This window comes from Dama dama, chromosome 15, assembly GCF_033118175.1.
Source record: "Dama dama isolate Ldn47 chromosome 15, ASM3311817v1, whole genome shotgun sequence".
Lineage (NCBI taxonomy): Eukaryota > Metazoa > Chordata > Mammalia > Artiodactyla > Cervidae > Dama > Dama dama.
The window spans coordinates 20062473-20085685 of NC_083695.1; the positions used below are offsets into that span (position 1 = coordinate 20062473).

General features: G+C 38.5%; 1 protein-coding gene across 2 annotated transcripts; it reads left to right on the forward strand.

The window, feature by feature from the left end:
* Positions 1 to 277: 277 nt before the first annotated feature.
* On the forward strand, positions 278 to 14679 carry CDK1 (cyclin dependent kinase 1). Of its 2 annotated transcripts, none has more exons than XM_061161591.1 (8): positions 278 to 297; positions 2862 to 2923; positions 5291 to 5447; positions 6227 to 6350; positions 8380 to 8550; positions 9841 to 10004; positions 10116 to 10257; positions 12294 to 14679. In XM_061161591.1, exons 2-8 carry the CDS (start codon positions 2887 to 2889, stop codon positions 12390 to 12392), a joined length of 894 nt encoding a protein of 297 aa, XP_061017574.1. In that variant the 5' UTR covers positions 278 to 297; positions 2862 to 2886; the 3' UTR covers positions 12393 to 14679. The 2 variants fall into 2 exon arrangements, with proteins under 2 accessions (XP_061017574.1, XP_061017573.1); XM_061161590.1 differs by lacking the exon at positions 278 to 297 and adding an exon at positions 298 to 406.
* Positions 14680 to 23213: the final 8534 nt, after the last annotated feature.

The window sequence follows — 23213 nt, forward strand, 5'->3', positions numbered from 1 at the left end:
GAACTATTTGAATACCTCAAATTTTTATTGTGCCAATATTGGGAGAGGAAAAAAAACCAACCCAGAGAGAACAGTAGATTTTTTATGACTAGAATCAATAGGACGACCCTATCTTGGAAAGCGCTTGCGCTCAGACTCAGTTGGCGCCCGCCCTTCTGCTTTTTCTCCAGCCGCCGTTTCCCCCACCTTTCGCGCTCTAGCCACCCGGGAAGTCCAGTTAAGGGCAGCTAGGCTCTGATTGGCTCCTTTAAAAGTCTACGGGCTATCTGATTGGTGAATCCAGGACCCTTTAGCGCGGTGAGTTTGAAACTGCTCGCACTCAGCTCCAGAGCTGGCGCTTGGAAGTTAGGGGAGAGCGTCGCAGACGAGGTGGCCGCCGCAGCTTTCGCCGCGGGATATAAGCCGGGTAGCGTTGGTGGGGTCAGGGTCTTGTCTATGGGGTGTCGACTCGGAAGGGCCGGCTCGCGGGCCTGGGAGGGGGAGTATTAGTGAAGCAGGTGATAATTGGGAGGCTGGGCTCTGGGCAGTGGGGTTCTGCGTACCGCCAGGCCCGGCCTTAACCCGAGGCCCCGAGCCTGCGAGTGGAGCGACGCCAACCCCGGCTTCAGTGGGAGGCTTGCGGGACCCCAGCCCGGGCGGGGTTGCTTCGGCAGGGCTGGCATTGCTTTGGCTTCTGAATTGCAATCTGGGGTCGCGGGCGGCTGAGGAGGCTTTCGGGGCTTGATGGAAGCCAGATTTGTGCCTTCGTTCGCCGACGCCAAATGCTTGTGGAGTGCCAGGCTCGGCCCTGTAGCTCCTAACCTCGCCTCCGGGAGTGGAAAGCAAGACCGCAACTCGGCCAGGTGCTCGGGGCTGCTTCTAGTCCCAGAAGGTCCCAGGAAACCGACCGGAAGAACTAATTTATGGGCCTTCTCAGCTTGCTTCTCTGCTCCCATGACCCTAGCCTACCTGGAGCTTTTAAGAACAACTTATCCTGGGCATAGACCCCGAGAGAACTTGGATTTTTTGGATTTTATTTTATGCTTGGTGGTTGTTACATACAGTGGAATTGGCAAAAACTGGAAATCTAAGAAACGCCGAGAGTTAGAAACGCGTCTTTTTAAATCCTTTAATCATTTTTAACATGCAGGTCTTGCTTTCTCTAAAGACCTGGAGGTGTCTGGGCGGATGAAGCCATTGATATTATACATCCTGCCACTAGGAATAGAGGAGGCATTCAAAAGGCATTACGAAGCCACATCCTTTATTTAAAATAGTTGCAACCAGGAAAAGGTGGAAGAATAATTGAACCCAGCTTTGAAATTGAGTTAGTTTTCAGTTATTTTGTTTAAAGTCAGCTCCACAGTTTCATTGTGACTTGGGCATATTACAACTGGATATTGAAGAAGATAGTTAATCCTAATCCATTGCCATTTGTAAAATTCAGCATTTTTAAGATGGCCAGTGTAGTGCAGTTTTGTTTATTTAAAAAAGTTTATCTCTGCTTATGTCTGGAATGATTTTGAAAAAGAATGTGAGAAATAAAACTTAAGGGTCAATATAGCTTATGGTTCAGTAACCTTTATATATGATTTTATCAGTGATATAAAACGAAGGTTTGGGCTTCTGAAGTTAATGTTTCCGTGGCAAACTTACCAGGAAGTCTTGAGTATCTGGTTGTCATTTCAGCCTTTTTTTTTTTTTTAACCATTTTTTTGTGATTCAAGTATATGGACATTCTTTGTTGTTGACATTGCATGGATATAATTAAAATAGACTTTATGTGTGGATTTGCCCATTTTCTTTTAGAGTGCTTAGTGATATTTCCTACTTTATAAAAGGTATCTTGAAAGTTTTTTGTCATGTTTGTGTTACGTGACTCCTGACAACAAGAGAAAGATTAAAACTGTCATTTCAGCAAGTTGAAATGAATATACTTTTGCTGCTTTAAATATTTTCTAACGGTTGAGCAGTGTGACCACATTTTAGCTCCCTACTCATGTCTTTAAAAATTGTTTATTAACTTCATAGAAGTATCATGAAGCTACAAATTCAAGTAGCATTCTTTGTTGAAATATTTGGGTATAACTGGCACACACTGATGAGCCTTAGAAGTCTTATGTAAAGAACATCAGGGTTTTGTTTGGGACGGATAGATAAGTTGATGTCTGAATTTTGAAGGTTAACTTTGAAAGAAGCTCCTAGGTGGCTCTAGTGGTAAAGAACCTGCCTGCCAGTGCAGGAAACAATAGGCAGTGGGTTCTATCCCTGGGTCAGAAAGATACCTTGGAGGAGGGCATGGCAATCCACTCCAGTATTCTCAGCTGGAGAATCCTATGGCAGAGGAGCCTGGCAGCCTCCATAGGCTCACACAGAGTCAGACACTGAAGCGACTTAGTACACTAAAGTTATCCAGGTATAGGATATACAAATATTTCCAATGTTTCTGAAGCTAAGAAAGGTGGGAGAGTCTTGAGTTCTTCCCCTTGAAAATATTGTTTTAATAGAATAGCTAATATTATGGAAAATTTTTAAAAATTTATTTATATTTGGCTGCACTGGATGTTCATTGCCACAAGTGACTTTCTCTAGTTGAGGCAAGTGGGTGCTACTCTTTGTTGCAGTGCACCTAAGGCTTCAGTGGTTGTGACGCTTGGGTTTAGTTGCCCTGTGGCATGTGGAATCTTCCTGGACCAGGGATTGAACCTGTGTTCCCTGCATTGGCAGGTGGATTCCTATCCATGAGGGACGTCCTAGTATGGAAAGTTAATACTGCTCTAGGCACGATGGGAAATTCTTTACTTGTAATATCTCAAAAATAACTTAAAAGCACCCTTTGTATTAGTGGCATGTAATCAAATAAGCTTTTCTTCTTATTTTAGGATCTACCATACCCACTGATTAAGTATGGAAGACTATACCAAAATAGAGAAAATTGGAGAAGGTGAGTGGTTTTAATAATATAAAAGGATTTTTAAAAAATGATTTAATGATTTGACGTCTTTGACACAAAGATATGTAAATATTCAAATTCAGTTTTTAAAGTATCTAACAGTACATTAGTGCATTAATACATATGTTCTCTACATAATAGCATAAGCAAAAAATAATAGTTAACCTTTCAAGAGAATTGAAATTATTCTGACATGTCTCCCTAACAGCACCCCTCCAATAATCTTACATTCTTCTAATACTAAACACTTAAAGCAATATATCTATATATTTTTAAAAAACACTATTGCTGTTTTGTAGGTGTGTTGAGGAGAGTGTTAGGGCAGTGAAATTATGTGCTTTAGTTTTAAGTACGTCTGCATATACTCTCTGAAGTTCTAGTCAGGGTCATGTATTTCATTTGGTAGTTAATGTCTTCTTAATGTCTTTTGATTAAAATAGTTCTCTTGTCTTTTCCCCCTTGACATTGAGTTTTTGACTACCCAGTTCATTTCTTAAATATATCAACTCTTATTTCAGTTATTACCGAGTTGTTCTGTGGTTTTCTTCTGAGTTAACAAAAATAATTCATTGAACTCAGGTAATAATTTGAACCCCTTTCTGCCTTTTTAGATCATAGAGAACATAACTATATGCATGATGTGGAACCTTAGTTAGCATTTAGCAGACAGCCTATAACCATTTGTTGATTAATGGTTTTTCTGTTTATTGTTCAGTCTCCATAATTTGCCTATATTGAAGATTTTTAAATTTTATAATGCTTAGTTCATTTCAAAGTGCATGCCTTGCATCTCACAAATGATTTTTGGTAATGAACCAGTGAAATGACTATGCTCTGTTTAACTAGAGCACTGTTCCAGTAGTTCAGTGAGAAGTGGCAATGATTCAAAAAGAGTCAGGAGAGACAAAGAGCACTTGTGATGTCTAAAACTCAATTCAGTATATACTGAGTGTTCACTATAAGTTAATCAGTGTCTATTATGAGTAAATTTTAGGACCAGGTGAATGTTGCACACTTGAGTGAGAGGTAAGAATACTTAAAAAAGAAGTTTGAATTTATCATTAACTTCTTATTTGACTATATTATGCAAATGACTGATCTTCCTGAGTCTGTCTTAACAGTGTGCTGGGTGAGGGTGCTACTGGCTTACCTACTTTTGTATTTAATGCAAGTATAATTTACATCTGAAAAATGTACAGATTTTAAGAGTACAGAAGGTCCATCCATGAAGGATGGTGGTGAAGATCAAATAAGATCAGTTCTCCTTTATATTTTTGACCTCACAACACGACTTGTCGAATTTTAGTTCCTTGAATCAGGGACGTGAACCCAGGCACTAAGCAGTGAAGTGCAGAGTCCTAACCACCAGACCATCAGGGGATTCCCAGATCAATTGGCTACCCAAAGCACAATTACTCCAGATTTAGTCAAAATAATATACAATGGATTTTATGTCAGCTTATGTTTTCAAAATGACACCATGACATAGACAATTGGATAGAATTTCTATTTTAAAAAAAAAAAAGAACAGTTTACATAGCATCAGTTTGTCACTGAGCAAACCCTCCTTAATATTCTGATCAAACAAGTAAATCATTTATTTATTAGTGCTTCTTAGCCTTTTTTGAAATACTACTAGTTTTGGAGAAACTCTTAAAAAGCTGTAAAATAGACTTACCTAGATATAAGTCCCTCCTAATTGCTTTTGAAGTTACACTGATGTCATAGAAAAAAATTGTAAAGCTATTTAAGAAAATTTTCATGTAATTAAGGGAGTCAAGACCTCCCTTAAATTGTCCAACCCCAGCTTAAAAATCACTTACCTGGGGGATTCAGCATATCATGCATATGAACTTGATTTTAGCTGACTAGTCCATTTCCCTTACTGCCTTTTCTGTTCGGTGCACCCAACCACCCCAGGAACCCTTATATTGGAATTGTTGCTCATTATCTAAAGCCCATATATCAGAATCCATATTCTCAACTTCCAAATGGATGTGAGGCTTCCTGCATTTATTTTTTGCCTACCTTGTGTAGGATATTTGACAGGACATACACTCCAATTTGCAAATGATCCTTTTTCTCTAAAATGTGCTGGAAAATTACTGGTAATTTGAATTGTATGGGGAACCTGTGATGACTATATGGATTTTCTAAACTGCAGATAGGTTAGGTTGTAATTAGCCTCTTTTCTTTCAGAAGTGATGAGAGTATAATTATGAATGAGATGCTTCCTTTGTGGCCACACAGTAGATGTTTCTATCATGTGACACCTTGTGGAATTCAATCATCTTTTTAAAAATTTTTTTTAGTTTGTGGAGGTTGTCACATAGCAGACACTTACTTTGTCTATTTCAGGTACCTATGGAGTTGTGTATAAGGGTAGACACAAAACTACAGGTCAAGTGGTAGCCATGAAGAAAATCAGACTAGAAAGTGAAGAGGAAGGGGTTCCTAGTACTGCAATTCGGGAAATATCTCTATTAAAAGAGCTTCGTCATCCAAATATAGTCAGGTATGGTATAATATCTGAATTTGAATCATTTTCCGCATGCTATTTCACATGTGAATTTCATTGTGAAAATTTTTACAGTTGCTTAATTTCTGATCGAACCTTTCTGAGTAGAATAGAGCCTTACTATTTTTGTTCATTGAGAATGCTGGGCATAGAAAAACATAGGCTTTTAAAGCAGGAACAGAGTTGGAGGGGCTTGGTGATAGAGATTAGTAGTGGGGGCTAGAAAATCAGGATAAACTAGTCAAGGGAGACAAGGAAGTCTTTTTTCACACAACTTTGTCACTGTTCTAACTCAGAGCTCTAGTCTGTAAGGACTCCTTAATTAGCGACCTGAGATAGGTAGCTAGCTAGGTCAGGTGAAAGTTAGGATTTAGTTGCATTTTGGGGGCTTGAGATGGTGAACAACTGGTAAGTTTAGATAATACTTCCAAAAGTTTATTGCTATAATTTGCCTCAATGGAAAGACAAGCTCTAAGCAAGAAGCAGTCAATCTAGAAATATCCTTCTGGAATACAGGCTGTTTACCAAGTTAGCACCTGTAACGTCACTTAATTTTCAGTTGCTGCCCTGAGGTTCCTTTCTCAAATTCTAGTTTAATACTACTGTTTTCACTAGGGAAGGTACCACCTCTTTCCCAAAACAGTATAGCATGTATTTGTTACTGAAGAAATTTCTTGTGGCCTGCTTTTTCTAATAGCAGCTATGAAGTGTATAGAAGCCATTTTATTTTGTGAGAGATCAAAAATGTTAAGGTTTATAATTGTTTTATTTTTCAGTCTTCAAGATGTGCTTATGCAGGATTCCAGGTTATATCTCATCTTTGAATTCCTTTCCATGGATCTCAAGAAATACTTGGATTCTATCCCTCCTGGTCAGTTCATGGATTCTTCACTTGTTAAGGTAAGAATCTTGCCTAATTTTGTTAGTGTTTATCCACTGTGAATCTAAAGGGTCTCTTTAGAAGTGCCTGTGTTTCATGAGAATATGCTTGGAAAAAATGTTAGAAAGTAGAACAAGGAAGAAAAGAATGTTTCATTAAAAAATATTTTGTTTTTTCTCACATAGTCTATAGTTTAGGTTGTTAACAATTCCCCATTTTATTACTAGATAGTGTTTCTGGTTGTAAAGTGAAAAGCACTGCCTGATTGTTGGAAACTAGGATATTCTGTTCTTTGTCAGTCAGGTATGTGTAAAGAACAAAAGCCTGGGACATGGTGATGCTGGCAGGCAGTTTCATTTTATTCTGGATTTGAATATATATTTTGGTTAATTTATTGTAGAGATTAAACTTCATTTAAATTTAAAATAATTATCCTTATACCATCTCTACCAAACCACTCCTCAGAGGTAGCCTTTGTTTTATTAGTAATCTTAGAGATACTTGTATGTCAACTTTGTATTTACATAAACTTTTTATAAAAATGGGATTTTATATATACTAGTATATATGCGTTACTTTCCCTTTTACTGTGTAAAGTGTGAGTATATGAACCCATCTTTCTGATGTCTGATATAATTGCATAAGCCAGCTCCATACTGGCGGACACTGAAGTTGTTTTCCAGCTTGGTGACTCATGTCCTTATGGTCAGTGCAGCAGTGAATATCTTCATATCTTCCTGTGTATCTTTATAGGAGTCTCACTACTGAAATCAGTGGGTTGAAGATGTTTATTTACACTTAAAATCTTGATAGTGCCAGTTAACCCTCTAAAAAATTAGACCAACATCATGGTGTAATATAATTCTTTTAGCACATCACTGTCAAAACTTGTCTTGATTAATCTTTTTGATAACAATACTATGTAAAAAATACATTAACATCATTTTGCCTTTCGTTTAACATTTTTCATTTCTTAGCCATTTTATAAACACTATAAATATTTTTCGCTGTTGATTCTGTTAGGATACTTTTTTCGCTGGTTTCTAAGAGCCTCTTATTAGTAATGTGTTGATAATAGTTCTTTTATTCCTGTTTTTTTTTTTTGTCTTTTGTTAATGGTGTGTATATACCATTAGTTATTTTTATAATTTAACATACTTGTACATATCGGTACATGAATTTTGGAGATTTTTATGTCTTATTTAAGTCTTCCTCATGCAAAGATGAGGATCACATGTGTTAGAACAGTACATGACAGTGTTTTTCTAGTGATTTTAGTAGATTACCATTTCTCCTTTTGTCTTAAATTCTAGATGGATCAAAGGTTTCTTTTGATGTAGGAACTAGGGTTCTTAATTTTTTTTCCAAATGGCTAGCCATTTGTTCCAACTGATCAGTTTTATGTATTTTATAATATTGAACTTTATAGTCAATACTATTATTTTATATTTCTGTAGTACCCATGTTGCTTCAAATGTCAATTACATTGTGTTGGCAACAAGTATCTTACAAAACACTTCTCTGAACTGCTAAACAGTGTTTTGCCATAGTTATATCTGTTTAAATACAGTCATAATATTCTGGGTTTTTCTTTCTTTTTTTAATTTGTGACCAGTGTTTCCAAAGAGGAAATGAATATATAAAGATAAAAGATAGAAATGGAAAAGATTAAACTTACTTGGGACAGAACTAGAGTTGCTATAAGTATATAAAACAAAAGTTTAAGAAACTTTTTATGTATAGAAAATTGCCTTATTACTTAAGAATTAGGGACCAGAATAAGTAAAAGAAAACGAAATGAGTGCCTATAGATGTGCCCATAAGGTGAATATCTTTGTCTTAGTTGTACAAACATAATACTTGATATAAATGGGCTTCTCACCTCCCAGATACCTCCTGTTAGTCTCAAGTGGCCTGAGAACTTTTTTGGTAAGTTGTTTATTTCTCTGCATTATAATTTCTTATGTCTTTGAAAGAAGCCTCCCAAGATTATTTAGAAAATCATTCTATCACGTGGTTAAGTTTCTAATTTATATTTCCTTCTTCCAGAGTTATTTGTACCAAATCCTACAAGGGATTGTGTTTTGTCACTCTAGAAGAGTTCTCCACAGAGACTTAAAACCTCAAAATCTGTTGATTGATGATAAAGGAACAATTAAACTGGCAGATTTTGGCCTTGCCAGAGCTTTTGGAATACCTATTAGAGTATATACGCATGAGGTATGCTTTTTGGTACTTTTGTTATGTGTGATTGAGGGATTGTTTTATGTATTCTTTAAGACAAGAAAAAATAGAAAGATTTCAACTTTTGGTCAGTATCAGTTTATTGCCTCTCTAGTCCAAAGTAACCCTTCAGTGTCTGCTGTGTGAAAATGTATCTGGAACTTGTGAGTGTTTTTCCTTTGCCAGATGCTGGTATGTTACGCTCTGACAGTAGAGGGTGCTAGAGAGGCATTGCAGGAAGGAGTCATTTATTCTTAACAAGTCAGTCTCCAATTATTACAGTCCTCTGTTAGAGTTATTAATCCTGCTTAGTAAACGTTCCCTGTTCAAATTACATGTGATTTCTGTTTCTTGTTTGGATCCTGTCTTGAAAAAGACTAGTTAAAGATTTTGTTGATTAAGTATGACTATTTCAGATGCTTTTAGAAGCTTGTAAATATAACCAAATTTTGTCCCTGTTACACTGATGACTTAGCTTTTTGTTTGCTGTTTCTGGAGGGAAAAAGAATGCTGAATCACAGTTAAGGATTATTGGGAAATCTTGTCTTCTGTGGAGTTGTCTACCCTTGTGCTCAAAGGCTTCCTCTAGATCAAAACTTGTAACAGTGCACCTCTGGTCAGATGTCTTGGCTCCTTTTTAATCATTCATTTTTATAATTTTTCCCATGGATCTGTAAATATATATTATTTGGTTTCCACTGGTTTAAATAGATGCTGTTGCCCTCCATTGTGATAAATTAGATATGCTAAAATAGTAGATTGGTGCTGCTGCTGCTGCTAAGAATCTTCAGTCGTGTCCGACTCTGTGCGACCCCATAGACGGCAGCCCACCAGGCTCCGCCGTCCCTGGGATTCTCCAGGCAGGAACACTGGAGTGGGTTGCCATTGCCTTCTCCGAGATTGGTGCTAGACCACTAATAAGCTGTTGTTTGCCTTGGTTGTGATTTTAGCATGTAAGTGGTGCATATACTTGTACAGTATAGTGACAACCTAAATCCAGTATCATCGTGCTTTGGTTTTTAAGTGGATGCTGTCTTGAGTGTTTTGATCCTTGCGTTTCACTGATTTGAAAAGACTTGGTATGCTTTTATCTTTTCCTCCTTAGTGAATATAACTTACAAACGAAGTATTTATCTAACATTTAGTATTGTGTATAGTTAATTGACTTTTAAACACTATCAGAGACAGTCGTGCAGCATTCTAAAGGACAGTCCTAATATAAATGTTTACATTTAGATAATTTAATGTGCCACATTTATTCCAAGTAAGGTATTTTCTTTGTAATAGGTAGTGACACTCTGGTATAGATCTCCAGAAGTATTGCTGGGGTCAGCTCGCTACTCAACTCCAGTGGACATTTGGAGTATAGGTACCATATTTGCTGAATTAGCAACTAAGAAACCACTTTTTCATGGGGATTCAGAAATTGATCAACTCTTCAGAATTTTCAGGTATTTTTCATTTATGCTTGAGCTGTTAAGAACTTTAAAATTAACATGTAGATAACAAGAATTATGTTGATGCTTTAACTTGTAAGTTTTTGTTTTGTTCTGGGTTTTTAGAGCTTTGGGCACTCCCAATAATGAAGTGTGGCCAGAAGTAGAATCTTTACAGGACTATAAGAATACATTTCCCAAGTGGAAACCAGGAAGCTTAGCATCCCATGTCAAAAACTTGGATGAAAATGGCTTGGATCTGCTCTCGGTAAGGAATACCCTTTATATTGGTTTTAACACCATGGATAATTAATTCTGAATGTACTTAATTCTGTCTTTACCTAGGAAATAGGAATAAAACCAACATTTGTTGAGCTAGACATATAGCTGTTATGTCTGTTATGTTTATTATATTACTAGCTCCATTTAGTATATGTGCTACTGAAGCAAGCTACTAATTCCATTTTAGATATGAAAAAATTTGGCATTTTTTTGTTGTCCTTATTGATTTTTTTTTTGATCTGATAGATAGTTATAGATACTCTGAAGGAGAGGACAGGGTTAATAATAACGCTGTAGGTGACTGACTTGGAGTGGCCCTCCTTTCCAGCTTTTTTGTCTTGGTATTTACTGGTTTTTAGTTTAGACATAGGTGTCTTCCTTATTTTTTCATATTGTTGGTTATTAAAGCCTTTGCTGCATGAATTTCCATTTCTCACCTTGTGCCTCATTTCCACATCAGATAGGTTAGCAAAGGTATGAATGTAGTTCTTAAAACCTTCCCCTCTATTACGTTGCTGTTCCAACTAAACAGCTGTGTTCTTTAAAAATAAGACAAAAAATAATTTGTTAGAATAAAATAAATTGTCCTAGACCTGCCTCAGGAAATTTATTTTAGAACAGTATTTAAATACTGAGGCGTTAGAAGGAACTAAATCTTATGAATCTCGGATAATGTAATTCCAAAAAAGAAATTTTGGTAGGTTACTAAACAAAGGAAAAAAATCTGTTGCTGTATCATCATACACATGTTCTAATTGACCTCTGGGCCTCTTTCACAGGTTATAACCATGCCACCAACCTCAGCTCAGATTTCCCAAATGCTTCCAGTGCAGTCCAGGGTCCTTTACTGCCACTCAGATATTTTGTGCATCAGTATTGATGATGTGGTGTAAAAGGCCCTCTGTATTCCTGGCCCAGTCTGGGATTCTTAAACATTTCAAAGAATGCCACTTTAGTTAACCAAATGAAAATCATCTTGTCATCACGGTTCCTTAGTCTAACCAGTATTGACATCTTGGACTGGATCATTTTTTGCTGCTGGAGGCAGTCTTGTACATCATTAAGATACTTAACAGCATCCCATTTCTGTGTCCTGTAGATGCCATTAACACATTTTCATCCCAGTTGTGACAACCCGAAATGTATCTACACATTGCCAAATACCCCGTTAGGGGCGGTCTCACCAGGTTGATAATCACTGCTGTAAACCATATGTTAGTCTTGGGTTCAAATATCATCTTTCTCACTCGTAAGCTCTATGAACTTGGGCAAGTTCCTTAACCTCTTTGAGCCTCAGTATTCTGATTTGTAAAGTGGGACTAATTCATACCTTTTGTTGTCAGGATTAAGTAACATGAAACGAACAAAGCACTTAGTAGAGTGCTAGCTATAGAACAAGAACTTAAATGGTAACAAGATAGAAGTATCTCTAGGTTGGCTTATTGATTTAGTTTTAAGATTTCTTTCAGATACATTTTAACTTTATTCAAACTTTTCTGCTGATGTGTAAATAAACTTTAATATTAGGTTTTCTGACCATAGTTCATTTAGTGACTCATTTTAGCTATGTTTATAGCATATTGCACGCTGGTTTTGTTTTTATTAGAAACTTGCTGAAAGCTACATTAGAAACCTCTATAGTTAATTACCACAATTTCAGGAATGTTGTAAATAATTCAGAGGGCCTTTTAATTCTCAAAGTAAATATAATTAACTAGATAATCATTCTTAAATTTATGCCTTGGTTTTAAAGTTATCCATGAATACTTGTGTCTTAAACTGTAATTTATAGAAAAAAGGTTATCAAGATATTTGTGATTTAAAGAATAGATCATTTTAGAGCTAGTGGGTGAGGTAAAACATTTATGTGGTTTGGTATTAAATTAATGGGAATGTTCATTTAGTAGTTTTTCTTTAAAATTATTAGTGTATGGCTTATTGGTAGAAAAGTAAGGCTTTTGGGGGATTTTTTTTTTTTTTCCTTAAATAAATAACCTTTTAAAAAATCTTTTCCTCACACAGAAAATGTTAATCTATGATCCTGCCAAACGAATTTCTGGCAAAATGGCACTGAATCATCCGTACTTCCATGATTTGGACAGTCAAATTAAGAAGATGTAGCTTTCTGACAGTTTCCCTGTGTTGTGTCAAGAACAGATAATTGTATTTTTACTGTTCATCTGTTTCTGTCTTGTGTATTTTTCTTTTCTTTGTTGTAAAACTTAATCTGTACTTCATCTTCTGATTTCAAAAGTAACTTAAAAATGTAAATACTCTTCTATATGAATTTAAATATAATAATTCTGTATATGTTTGTAGATCCCACTGTAACAGCTGTTTGTTACTATAATAAAACTATATAAATCTAGTATTGATGTCAGGAATCAGGAAATTTTTGAGTTAACTCAAACCATCTAAAATGCTACCCCAGTCTTCTTTTCTTTTTGGAAATACTAAAATTTAGGAAAGTGTGCTAAGTTCAAAGTTCATGTTGCTTTGAAGTATTTTTATACTCTATTTAAATTTTCTTGTCAATTTCTTGCCATGTGGTAACTATACAACCTGCCTAAAGATGAGTATTTTTCTACTGGTATTTCAATTTGTGACCTAAATGTTTTAGGCGTTCAGAATGAGAGAACTATACAGATTTGAGAGGCGATGCTTAATTTATAGAGGTTTTTAGCAACTTGTTAAACTAACATTAGTGTATGCCAAAGCTTGCTGAGTTTTACAGTCAGAGATCAAGGGCTGTCCACAGCAGGAAAGAACAATTTAGAAAATTTATGAGCTATCCTATTTTTAGGTAGGTTATGAAAGTTATTTGTCTGAGTGAATTCTTGTGCTTTCGTCAGAGGTAATAACCATACAAAGGAGTTGCTTATCTTCGCTTTCAAGTCTGACTAAAACTCTTTGCAAATTTTGACATAGTTTAGTTTATTAGCAGCCTTCTTAGAAGGTTCTAATGTATAACTATTTAGCCAAGATCACTAGCTTTTGGAATTGTTTAATAATGCTGCTCATTGTGATTTTTACCTGTAAGATGCCTAATGTTAGATTGTTTGTTATAGCCAAGAGAAATGTCTCTAAAAATAATTTTTGTCATTTTTAGTGTACATCTATCCATTGGCTGCCCATATGCGCTGCTTTTCATGGTGGTTACCCATGACTGGAATGAGCCTTCTTGTGTGGCTGATCCAGTTGATTGAGTATGTAATGGGTGATCTACCTAATCTTGTTGTCTTCTAATTTTTTCACTTGAGGAGAAAGTATGGGTCACTTTCTTTGGCAACAGGGCATAAGGTGAGAGGTTTGGTAGCCTTCTTCTAGGTCTTGGTGGAAGCCAGCCTGCAGTAAGGGAATGCAACTGGAGATGGAAGTTGTTTGAGGTCACACTGTTGAGAGATTTTATGGTGGGAATTTGGTAAGTGAAAGGTCACACAAAAGAGTTAATTGAGATGGTGAAATGGAATATCTGCAGACTGTCTATGAAGTATTGAAATGGGTCTACTTTTCAATTGTGCATTACAGAACTTTAGAGGTGTAGACTCAGCATTGATAACTGATGCTCCTACCCCTCTGCCCCCACAAAACTATCAGTGTGTCTTATATAATTATTTCTTGGTCCTTCTGTTTCAATAATATGTAGATGCATTGGTGTCACCAATGTTTGGGGCCTTGTGGATTTGGTAGCAGCAGCCTGCATGCTCATTGCTATTGTTCTGTGCAGTCTAATTGAAAAGTCAGTAATTCATCAGTTTAGAACCTACTTGGTGGACCAGGGAAATGAGATGGAAGAAGCCTGCCATCAGTTGCTATAATGAGACATAGTTTTTGTTCTGCTCCAGCTCTCTGTGTAGTCCTAAGTAAAGTATTTATGTCAGCTTCAGTGACTAGTTGAAAAGCCACTGAATTGGGTCCTCATCTCATGCATATTTTTAAATTGGCTTGTGCTGTGGTGCTTCTGATTGATTTTTAAAGTGGATCTTGTCTCTGGGTCAGTAGCTCTTAAATATGTTCTGTGCTAGAAACACCTGAGACTAACTCTCAGTCCTACCCTGAACAGTTAAAAATGCCCCAAGATGATTGTGATGCAACCAGTTATCACCAGTTGGTGGTGACTTTAACAACATTGGACCAACATCTAGTTTTATTTGTCTGAAAACTTTGTTATCTTGCATTATCTCTAACTTGTTCTATTTCTGTTTTAGGCTGTACAAAGTTCTTTGGTGAGGGGAGAGGTTTGTGTGTTTTATCACCAATAGGAGACTTCCATATACTGTGACTAATGCTGTATCTTATTGTCTGTAGGCTTTAGAGAAGGATCTGTTGTTCTTAAACATAAAATATAAAGGCAGTAATGATGCAAAGAATATATAATGTATAATAAAATCATTAATTTATATGTGGACATGGCCTGTGTGAATTAAATGTTTGAAAAAAAATGATAGTGTTTTAGAGTGAATATAAGGTCTTTTGGGGACTTGGTTAACAATAAAATAATTTTTAATTAGTAAAAGGAAACTTGAAAGTTCTTGGTGAAATATACTTCTACATTAGTGCTTCTAGCAAACTGTACTTAATAACAGGTCAACTTCAGCCCCATCTCTATTTAAATAGTTGCCATATTCCTAGGACCCTAGGATCATTTTGCATTTTGTGGATAGAATAGAGACATTTAGATATGTTTGTGGGCTGTAGAGTTAAGAGAGTAGTGGGCATTGTTTGAATAGGTCTGGGGCAAGATGGATAGAGTATTGAATGACTAAAGAGAAAGCAAAGGATGGAGGGATAAAGTGTGAAAGCACCTGAAGAGGGAGAAACTTCTGACTTAAAAATAGGATCTGGATCGGCATAATATAGATTCCAGTTTTAGAGCCATGTTAGGGCTTGGTTCTCAGTTCTACCAGTTGTGTCTGTGGCTTTGGGTAAGTCACTCAGAGTCTCTGAATCAATTTCCTTAACTGTACAATGGAGATAATAAATGGTATTTATTTATATAAATACATAAGTAGGATTGTAAAATTGTTATGAGGGATACAGACAGGGCAGCCAGGCATCATGCATACACACACACAGACACACATACAGATATAATGTCTCTTTGTCAGGATCCTCTCATGTTCTCTTCAATACATTGCAAAAATTGGGCAGTTAGCTATTTTTCTGTCACAGTAATTGGTGCTTAAATCTGTTAAATGGCATTACAAGGTACATTAAATGGGGAATATGGGTAAAGTTCCTGGTACATGGTAGTTCCTTTCTCCTTTGAAGTCTCCCACTTTTTTCTTACATTACTCACAGCGCTTTTATTTTCTCCCTTACTGAGGGCTGGGGCCATGTCCTGTTTTTTCATCCCCACAGACCTCTGTCTAGAACCTAAAGTGCTAGACTAATCCCAGGCCTTTAAGGTTGCTCATAGGTTATGGTACCTTCTGTTCAACAACAACTGAACATCTCTGGTGAGCAGCCACTGTGCTTCACCGACACTTCCTGTTTTTCCCAGCAGTCTTGTAAGGGAGTGGGCATCTTCATCTTAGAGACAGTGAAACCAAGATTCATAGAGCTTAAGTAATTTGCCAAAGGTTGCTGCAAGTTTAGTTAAAAGCAGGAGCAAGGACTTGGGAACTTTCTGACTTCACAGTGTTCTCTTTTCATGGCATTGTATTGGTTTCCAAGATAAATTGATAGAACATGTATTTAGTTTCTAAAGTTTAAGAAGAAAGAACTCAAGAAGGCAGGCAAATAGTAAAGCGAGTGCAGCCCAGGTGCCATAGAGATGACCCAGACTGGATCAGAGTGATAAACCATAACCCAGCAGCAAGGGGTGGGCAATGACTTAAATAAGACCCCTGAGGGTCCATTTTGCTATGGAAACCTTGAGAGAATGAAGTCTTTCTGCTGACACTGCTAAGCTGGGACGACAGGGCTAGGAGCCTGAGGCATCTCCCCCATTCTGCCAAGAAAGTGATGAATAGAGAAATATTCTTGGGGGTTTGACGTCCCTGGACTCTGGTCCTCAAGCCTGGTTCTGGCAGAGCTACCTTAACATTTGGAGCTACTCAGTATCCCTTGTAGGTGTAGGAGTTGTGGGTTTTTGGTTTGTTTTTGCTTAATTTGGTTTGAGTTGGGGTTCTGTCATTCCAACCCCAAAGAGTCACAGCCATCCATACTAAAATAACAATTGTTTAATTTTAAAGGAAACTCCAACTTAAGCACCCTTACAGTTATAAATCCTTACATAATTAAATATCTTCCCTTTAAAAGCTCTATTGTTAATAATCATTGTTTTAACTGCAGCTCCTAGTTTTGGTTATGTAAAGTGGTACTGATAGAAATGTATCCCTATTGTCATTTCAAAGAACCTACAAACTTGAGGAATGTTTATGTATATGGACCTACTCTTACCAGTTAGGAGGAGAAATCTGTAAAGTACACTTCCACAGGCAGTTGTTTCTTATCTTGAGATACAATTTCAAAACCATGCTATTTTCTGTTAAGGAAATGATGGAATAACAAGCAGAATGGGGAGAATATTTCTTAATGAGTGTTAGTTTTTGTAAGGAGCTTTGTAGTAACTAAGTAGCCTATGCTATTTGAATCGAAGCTTCCTCTACTATAAAAATGCCCTTAACTATGAAACCACAAGAATAATTATACCACAATATATACTTTATAATAAGGACAGAAAAGATAAATTTCCCAACTGAACACAGCCATTTGTCTTAATGGTTCTGGTATCATGACAAACATATTTATGTGCAATAAAATATAAATCTATTCTTCATGAACTGCGTTCACTGCTTCAAGTATCCAAATGGGAAGCCGAACATTTGCTCTATCTTAAATCTTGCTAAAACTTGAACATAGTTTTAGAAATGCTTTTTGGCTTCTTGTTTGAATTACTTCTCATGCACAGGCACTAATGGAAAATGGTTCAGAACATAAAAGGCTTGTGATTTCCCAGGTGAGCACAAAACTTTTTAGACTAGCCAACATCAATCTGAAGCCTCGGGGACTGGATGACAAATGCAATGTTATTTATATGTTGGGAGCTCTTACTTACCCATGCTAACAGAAAGTTCTAGCAGCTTGGATAACCATAAAGGGCAAACATCTCACCTCCCTCATCCTAGATTTTGGCATTCATTATGACCCACAAAGGTCCATCTAGTCAAAGTTTTGGTTTTTCCAGTAGTCATGTATGCATGTAAGAGTTGGACCATAACGAAAGCTGAACACCAAAGAACTGATGCTTTTGAACTGTGGTGTTGGAGAAGTCCCTCCAAGGGATTGCAAGGAGATCAAACCAGTCAATCCTAAAGGAAATCAGTCCTGAGTATTCATTGTAAGGATTGATGCTGAAGTTGAAACTCCAATACTTTGGCCACCTGATGCAAAGAAGTGAAAAGACCCCGATGCTGGGAAAGATTGAAGGCAGGAGGAGAAGGGGACGACAGAGAAAGAGATGGTTGGATGGCATCACCGACTCAGTGGAGTTTGAGTAAACTCCGGGAGTTGGTGATGGACAGGGAAGCCTGATGTGCTGCAGTCCATGGGGTTGCAAAGAGTCAGACACGACTGAGCGACTGAACTGAACTGAACAATGTAGGAGATATGGGAGACGCAGGTTCGTTCCCCTGGTTGGGAAGCCCCATGGAGGAAATGGCAAACCACTCCAACTATAAAATGTTGATAGAAGAGAGAGCCCAAGTGGTCAGTGAAGAGAAAATAGAAGTCAGATCAGAGAATGCTACATAGGTTTTCAGTTCCTAGAGATTAAAACAGTAATAGCCAACAGTGCACGCAGCACATGCAAGCCAAGCACATTGTGAGATGTGTGGAGTGTTTTCTTTGGAAGAGCAATGGTGATTTTCATTCTTCACTTGCCCCCAGAGGGCAATCGGGAGTTTAACTCAGATCTACAGGTATTTTAAATAGTCACATTCTGAAAAATAACCAAAAAAGTAAACTTTATCCAACTACAATTTAAGTATGTATCAGATAATAAACATTGATGTTAATATTATATATTCACAAGTCTCTGTCACTGGAATAGCTGGCTCATGTATAAAGGAAAAAGGCAAAGAACTCAGTCTTATCTCTTATCGTTTTTTAAGAGAAATACCTCGTGTGTTACCATGTTTGGAATATCTCCTAGCAAGGCTGAAAAGCAGGGAATAAACAGCAATAATTCAGTGTGCCTAATGGCACAAAATAAAGGAGTTATTCACAAACAGAAAACTGGACTTTTGAGCAAATGTTTATTTAAATACAAACAGCAACTCCTACTTTTCCTGTTATCTCCAATTATGTGATGCAATATTTTTACCAGAAGAAGTGCTTTTTAAAAACAGCCTTCCAGGGAGCGAATAAACAATACTATATTTGGCTAACAGCTGCTTTTGGAAAATGAGATGTCAGCAAAGCTGAATGTTGTTTAAAGAAAACTAATTATCCAGCTACCTTTGACTTGGATCAGAGTAAATAAAGCACTTCCCTATTTGCACAGAAATGTTTTGTCTAGGATTTAAATATTAGGTATTAGTCAGATATTTCACTTCCTCACTCATTTGCCATGTGGAGCAAATTGCATTAAAGTATCCCTGTGTTTGATTTTGCTGCCAGAACCACTTCAGGTCATCTGGTGCTGCAGAGCCTCCATTGCTTTCTTGCTTCACAAGTTATTCTGTTTGGTGTAAAGCAGTGTGTTTATAGACGCACTGAAACACAGGTGACCTAGTGACACATGGAGTGGTGGCATTTGTGGGAGTTAAATTATGCAAATGTCAGGTAATATAAGTGTGTTTAAGCTCACATGTAGAATTGGAAGTAATGGAAATACCACCAGATTTTGAAAATTCGTTTTAAGGTTGGCAAGCCGTGCGAACTGCATCACTGGTATATGCATTGCTGTTGGGCAGTTTGGTAGGAAAAACAAAGACCTGCAGCCCTTTGTCAGTGTTGCGTCAACCAGGCTGTGGCTTCCCTGAGTTAGAGCTTCTGCAGGCAGGTGCCTATGGTGAGGGCTTTCCTTATTTTCACATTGACCATTTTTTAAACTTAATTATATATTCCATATCATTAACATATACCTTGTCAGTTTTTTAATGGCTGCATAGTATTTCCTTATACAGTTGTATTTTGATTGTGCAGTTGTATATAACTATTAACGGATGAGACTTTTGGAGGTTGTTTTCTTCATCTTTTTTAAAGAAAATTTTATATTTTTGACTGTATTGGGTCTTAGTTGCAGTGCCCAGTACTTTAGTTGTGCGTGAGGGCTCAGCTGCCCCAAGGCAAGTGGGATCCTAGTTCCTGGACTGGGGATTGAACCTGCATTCCCTGCATTGGAAGGCAGATTCTTAACCACTGGACCACCAGGGAGGTCCCTCACATTGACCATTTTATAATTTTAGATATTTTTACATTCTGAGGCAATCTTATCTGAGCATTTATTAAATGGGGGTGACAATGATAGGGCTGAAAAACAGACTGAAACTTTGATTTTTGAAATGAACTTTAGATGGGCTTTAATGTCTTGAAGGCCAAACAGTGCCCATGACACATTTTAGAGCAAATCTCTAGTTGGAGTAAAATGTTAGTGTTAGTCTTGAGAAAATAGAAAGCAGCATGAAAGCCAAAATGTACTATAGATGTAGATTTTGAGGAAGCATGTCCCATTCTGTGGAAAAATCAGTATTGAGTTATGCATGTTCTTTAAGAACATATCCTCTAAAATATGGTATATGCTATATAAACAGTTGTTAGAAAACAAGTCTGGACAAGCACAGTTTTAATTATTCTGTAAATGTTTGTTCTTCCAATGAGTATTTATTGAAAGGTATTATAAGCCAGATACTATGTCATGAGGACAGTGTTCAGCTAAATAATCTTATCTTGGTGGACTTTACAACCCCTTGTTGGGAAGACAGGTTACAAACAAGTAAATAAATGTAATGCGATATTAGGAAGGGACTCTTACTGTTTTGACTTTGGCCATTAAGGTAGTTGTCAGAGTAGTTCTCAGAATTCCATACCTGGTATGCAGATTTACAAGGAAATGACTCTAAGAACCAGTCGCACAAGTCTTAGGTCCAGGATAAGCTACACAATTTCCAGGGCCCAATACAAAATGAAGATGTGGGACCTTCTGTTAAAGTAATGAATTCCAGACAACAGCAACAGAACATTAAATCAGGCGCAGGGCCTTTCCAGGTGTGGGGGCCTGTCTGACAGGTCACTTGCCTATGAAGTTGGTCCTGCTTAGATCCTTTAGCCAAAAAAATAAAAGTAAAAAGAGCTTACAGTAGAGAAGAGAGATTTGAGGGATTGTGATCTTTGGAAAACTGTGCTGTGCTTTGGAAATGCTACGATCCAACTCACCCAGGTCTAGTGGGGAAGTGGTTCAAAGGGACCCTTGAAGAGCTTCAAAATGTGTTCCCTGTCATGAAGAGACACAGAACCAGTGCCTCTTGGAGGCCTGAGAAACTAACATTGACGACTGACATTGCTCCTACCCACCATATCTGTAGAACAGTCAGGAGAATGCCTGGTACCCATCTGCATGTCTAGAACTCGTGGGGCAAGTGTTTGCCTAATTGGACTGGGTCCAAGGGGGAGAAGCTGGGAGGGGTTTCTTGGGTCAGTCTGCATTTGCCAGATAGCATCAAGTTCTGTCTTCAGACAAAGAATGGAGTCTTTTCCTGACATTTAGAATAGCCACTCTGACTCACAGTCCTTCAAGCTCCTTTGTAAAGTTTAGCATACTATGAAAAAATTTTGTATAAACTTAGCAATAGCAATATACAGTGGTCCTGTGTACCCATCCCCCAGTATCATCTTTGCTACATTTGAAGCTCTCAGCATGCTTTCTGTTCACATCTCCCTTTCTTTTTCCAGAAGATGTATTCCTTTATACTTCTTTCAATTTTTCTGTGTACTTTTATAACATATCTATCTTTTTCATCATCATCATTGCATGCTTTTATGCTTTATAGAAATATATAAAATTCTAACATTTATTTATTTTGTTTGGCTTTGTGAGACTCATCCATGTTGATAAATGTAGCTATAGTTCATTTGCTTTCACCATAGTAGAATATTCCATTGTATGACTACTATAATTTATTCACGTTTCCTATTAATAGACACCTGTTTCTCTTATCTTGCTGTTATGAACAGTGGTGCTATAAGTTTTGTTATGTATGTCTCCATCTGCTCCTGTGCAAGGGCTTTTTGGGGCAGTGGGGGTGGGGACAGAGCCAGTCCGTGTCCTTCCCCTGCTCTGTTCTGTATCTCAGGTTGCATTTCCCAGATTCCTGTGTTCCCTGTCTGGCTTCTGGGCTTAGCCAATGGGAGGCATTGGCAGGAAAGAGGGGAGAGAGAGGTCAGAGTGCCTATCTCTCTGTCACTCAGACGATGTTGCCTCTGCACCTCCAACTCCCACCTCACAGGTCCACCCTGGTTCTAGCTTCTACCCAGATACTTCAACTGACTCCTGGTCTCCTGACAGCCTCACTCTTCTGTCTCTATAGACTAGGGAGGAGTGGGCTCCTGAAGCGGCCCGTCGTTGGCTGTCTCACTGTCTGCGGTTTTACTTCTCAGTTCTTTCAACCCACAAGACACCAACACGGCCGCTCTGCGCGACCCCTTAGTATGCATTCCTGCGCTCCATGAACCTCCAACCCGGTTACCAGGCAGGGTTACCTCCAGACCATTAGTGGTCCTGCTAAGCCATTGGCTGGCGCTCCAGTGGGCCCCTCCCCCAAGCAGCCAACTGTCAGTGAGCGACCGTTGGTGCGTCAGTCGGCCAACTCTTTGCGGATGGAGGTCCTCAGGTGGAGGTGAGGTAAGAGGCAGATCTGGGCTTTCTCCCTGGGACCCTCCAGCTCACCCAGCCTCTGGGTGAGGTGGGCTGGGGCCAGGGGAGCAGGCTGGGGGCTGTGTCCTGCAGGGCTCCAGAGCCCTCACCAAGGCTGCCCTCTGGCCAGGGGCAGGCCTTGAGGCAGCAGTGAAGCTCTCCCCTATCCCTGCCTCTGTGACCCAAAGGCAGCAGTAGTCTGCCTGGGACACAGTTTGCTGAACCAGCCTCTGCGATTTGGGTGGTCTGAGGAGCCTGAGGGCCAGTTGGGTCCTGGGCTCCTGGTTCCCTCAGTGATGACAGCTGGACAGGGCCTGGGGACCTGGCCTTAAGGTAGCCACCAACTGAGACCTGCCTCCTCTTAGTCAGGACCTGGACCTCACAGGGTGAAAGTGGAGCCTTGGGACCTTGCCGTTTCTTCTCAGAACAGAGAATAACATTTTTTTTTGGTGGAGGTTTGCAGGACCTGTGACCTGCCCTCGGAAACAAAGGATCTGACACCAAGAAGTTTGTGACAACTAAGCACATCCCTCCCTCACCTTTCCTAAAACAGGGCTTTGCTGAGAGCTTTTGGGAGTTTGAGGGTTTTAAGGCAGGAGCTACCTGTCTCCTTGCATGGCCCTCAATAAACCTTTCTCTGCTCCAAACTCTGATGTTTTGGTATTGTTTGGCCTCAATGTGCATCAGGCACATGGACTTGTGTTTTGGTAACACCATCTCTAACTACCTAAGAGGTATAAAATTATTTGCCTATTTATTTTTTCTTCAAAAAGCTTTATTGTTTCCATTTGGTCCAACGTTTGGGCAAGGATTCCAGGGTGGTTAAAAAGCTGCCTGGTGGCTGCAGAGAGGGGCTTCTGCCCTGACACCAGAGGAGCACCTCCAAGGCTACCGGGCTGCAGAGGCTCCTGGTCGTGTGAGCATTTGGAAGAGACGCTCACTCAGACCAGCCTGGGAACCTGCCAGCCTGTGGAGGTTGGTCTGGGGGTTGCTCATCTTCTTGATGAGTTTCACCTGCTTGTCTAGGAAGCAACTCTCCTGGAAGTCACAGAAGTGGAGGTCTGTGTGGGCAGAACCCAGCC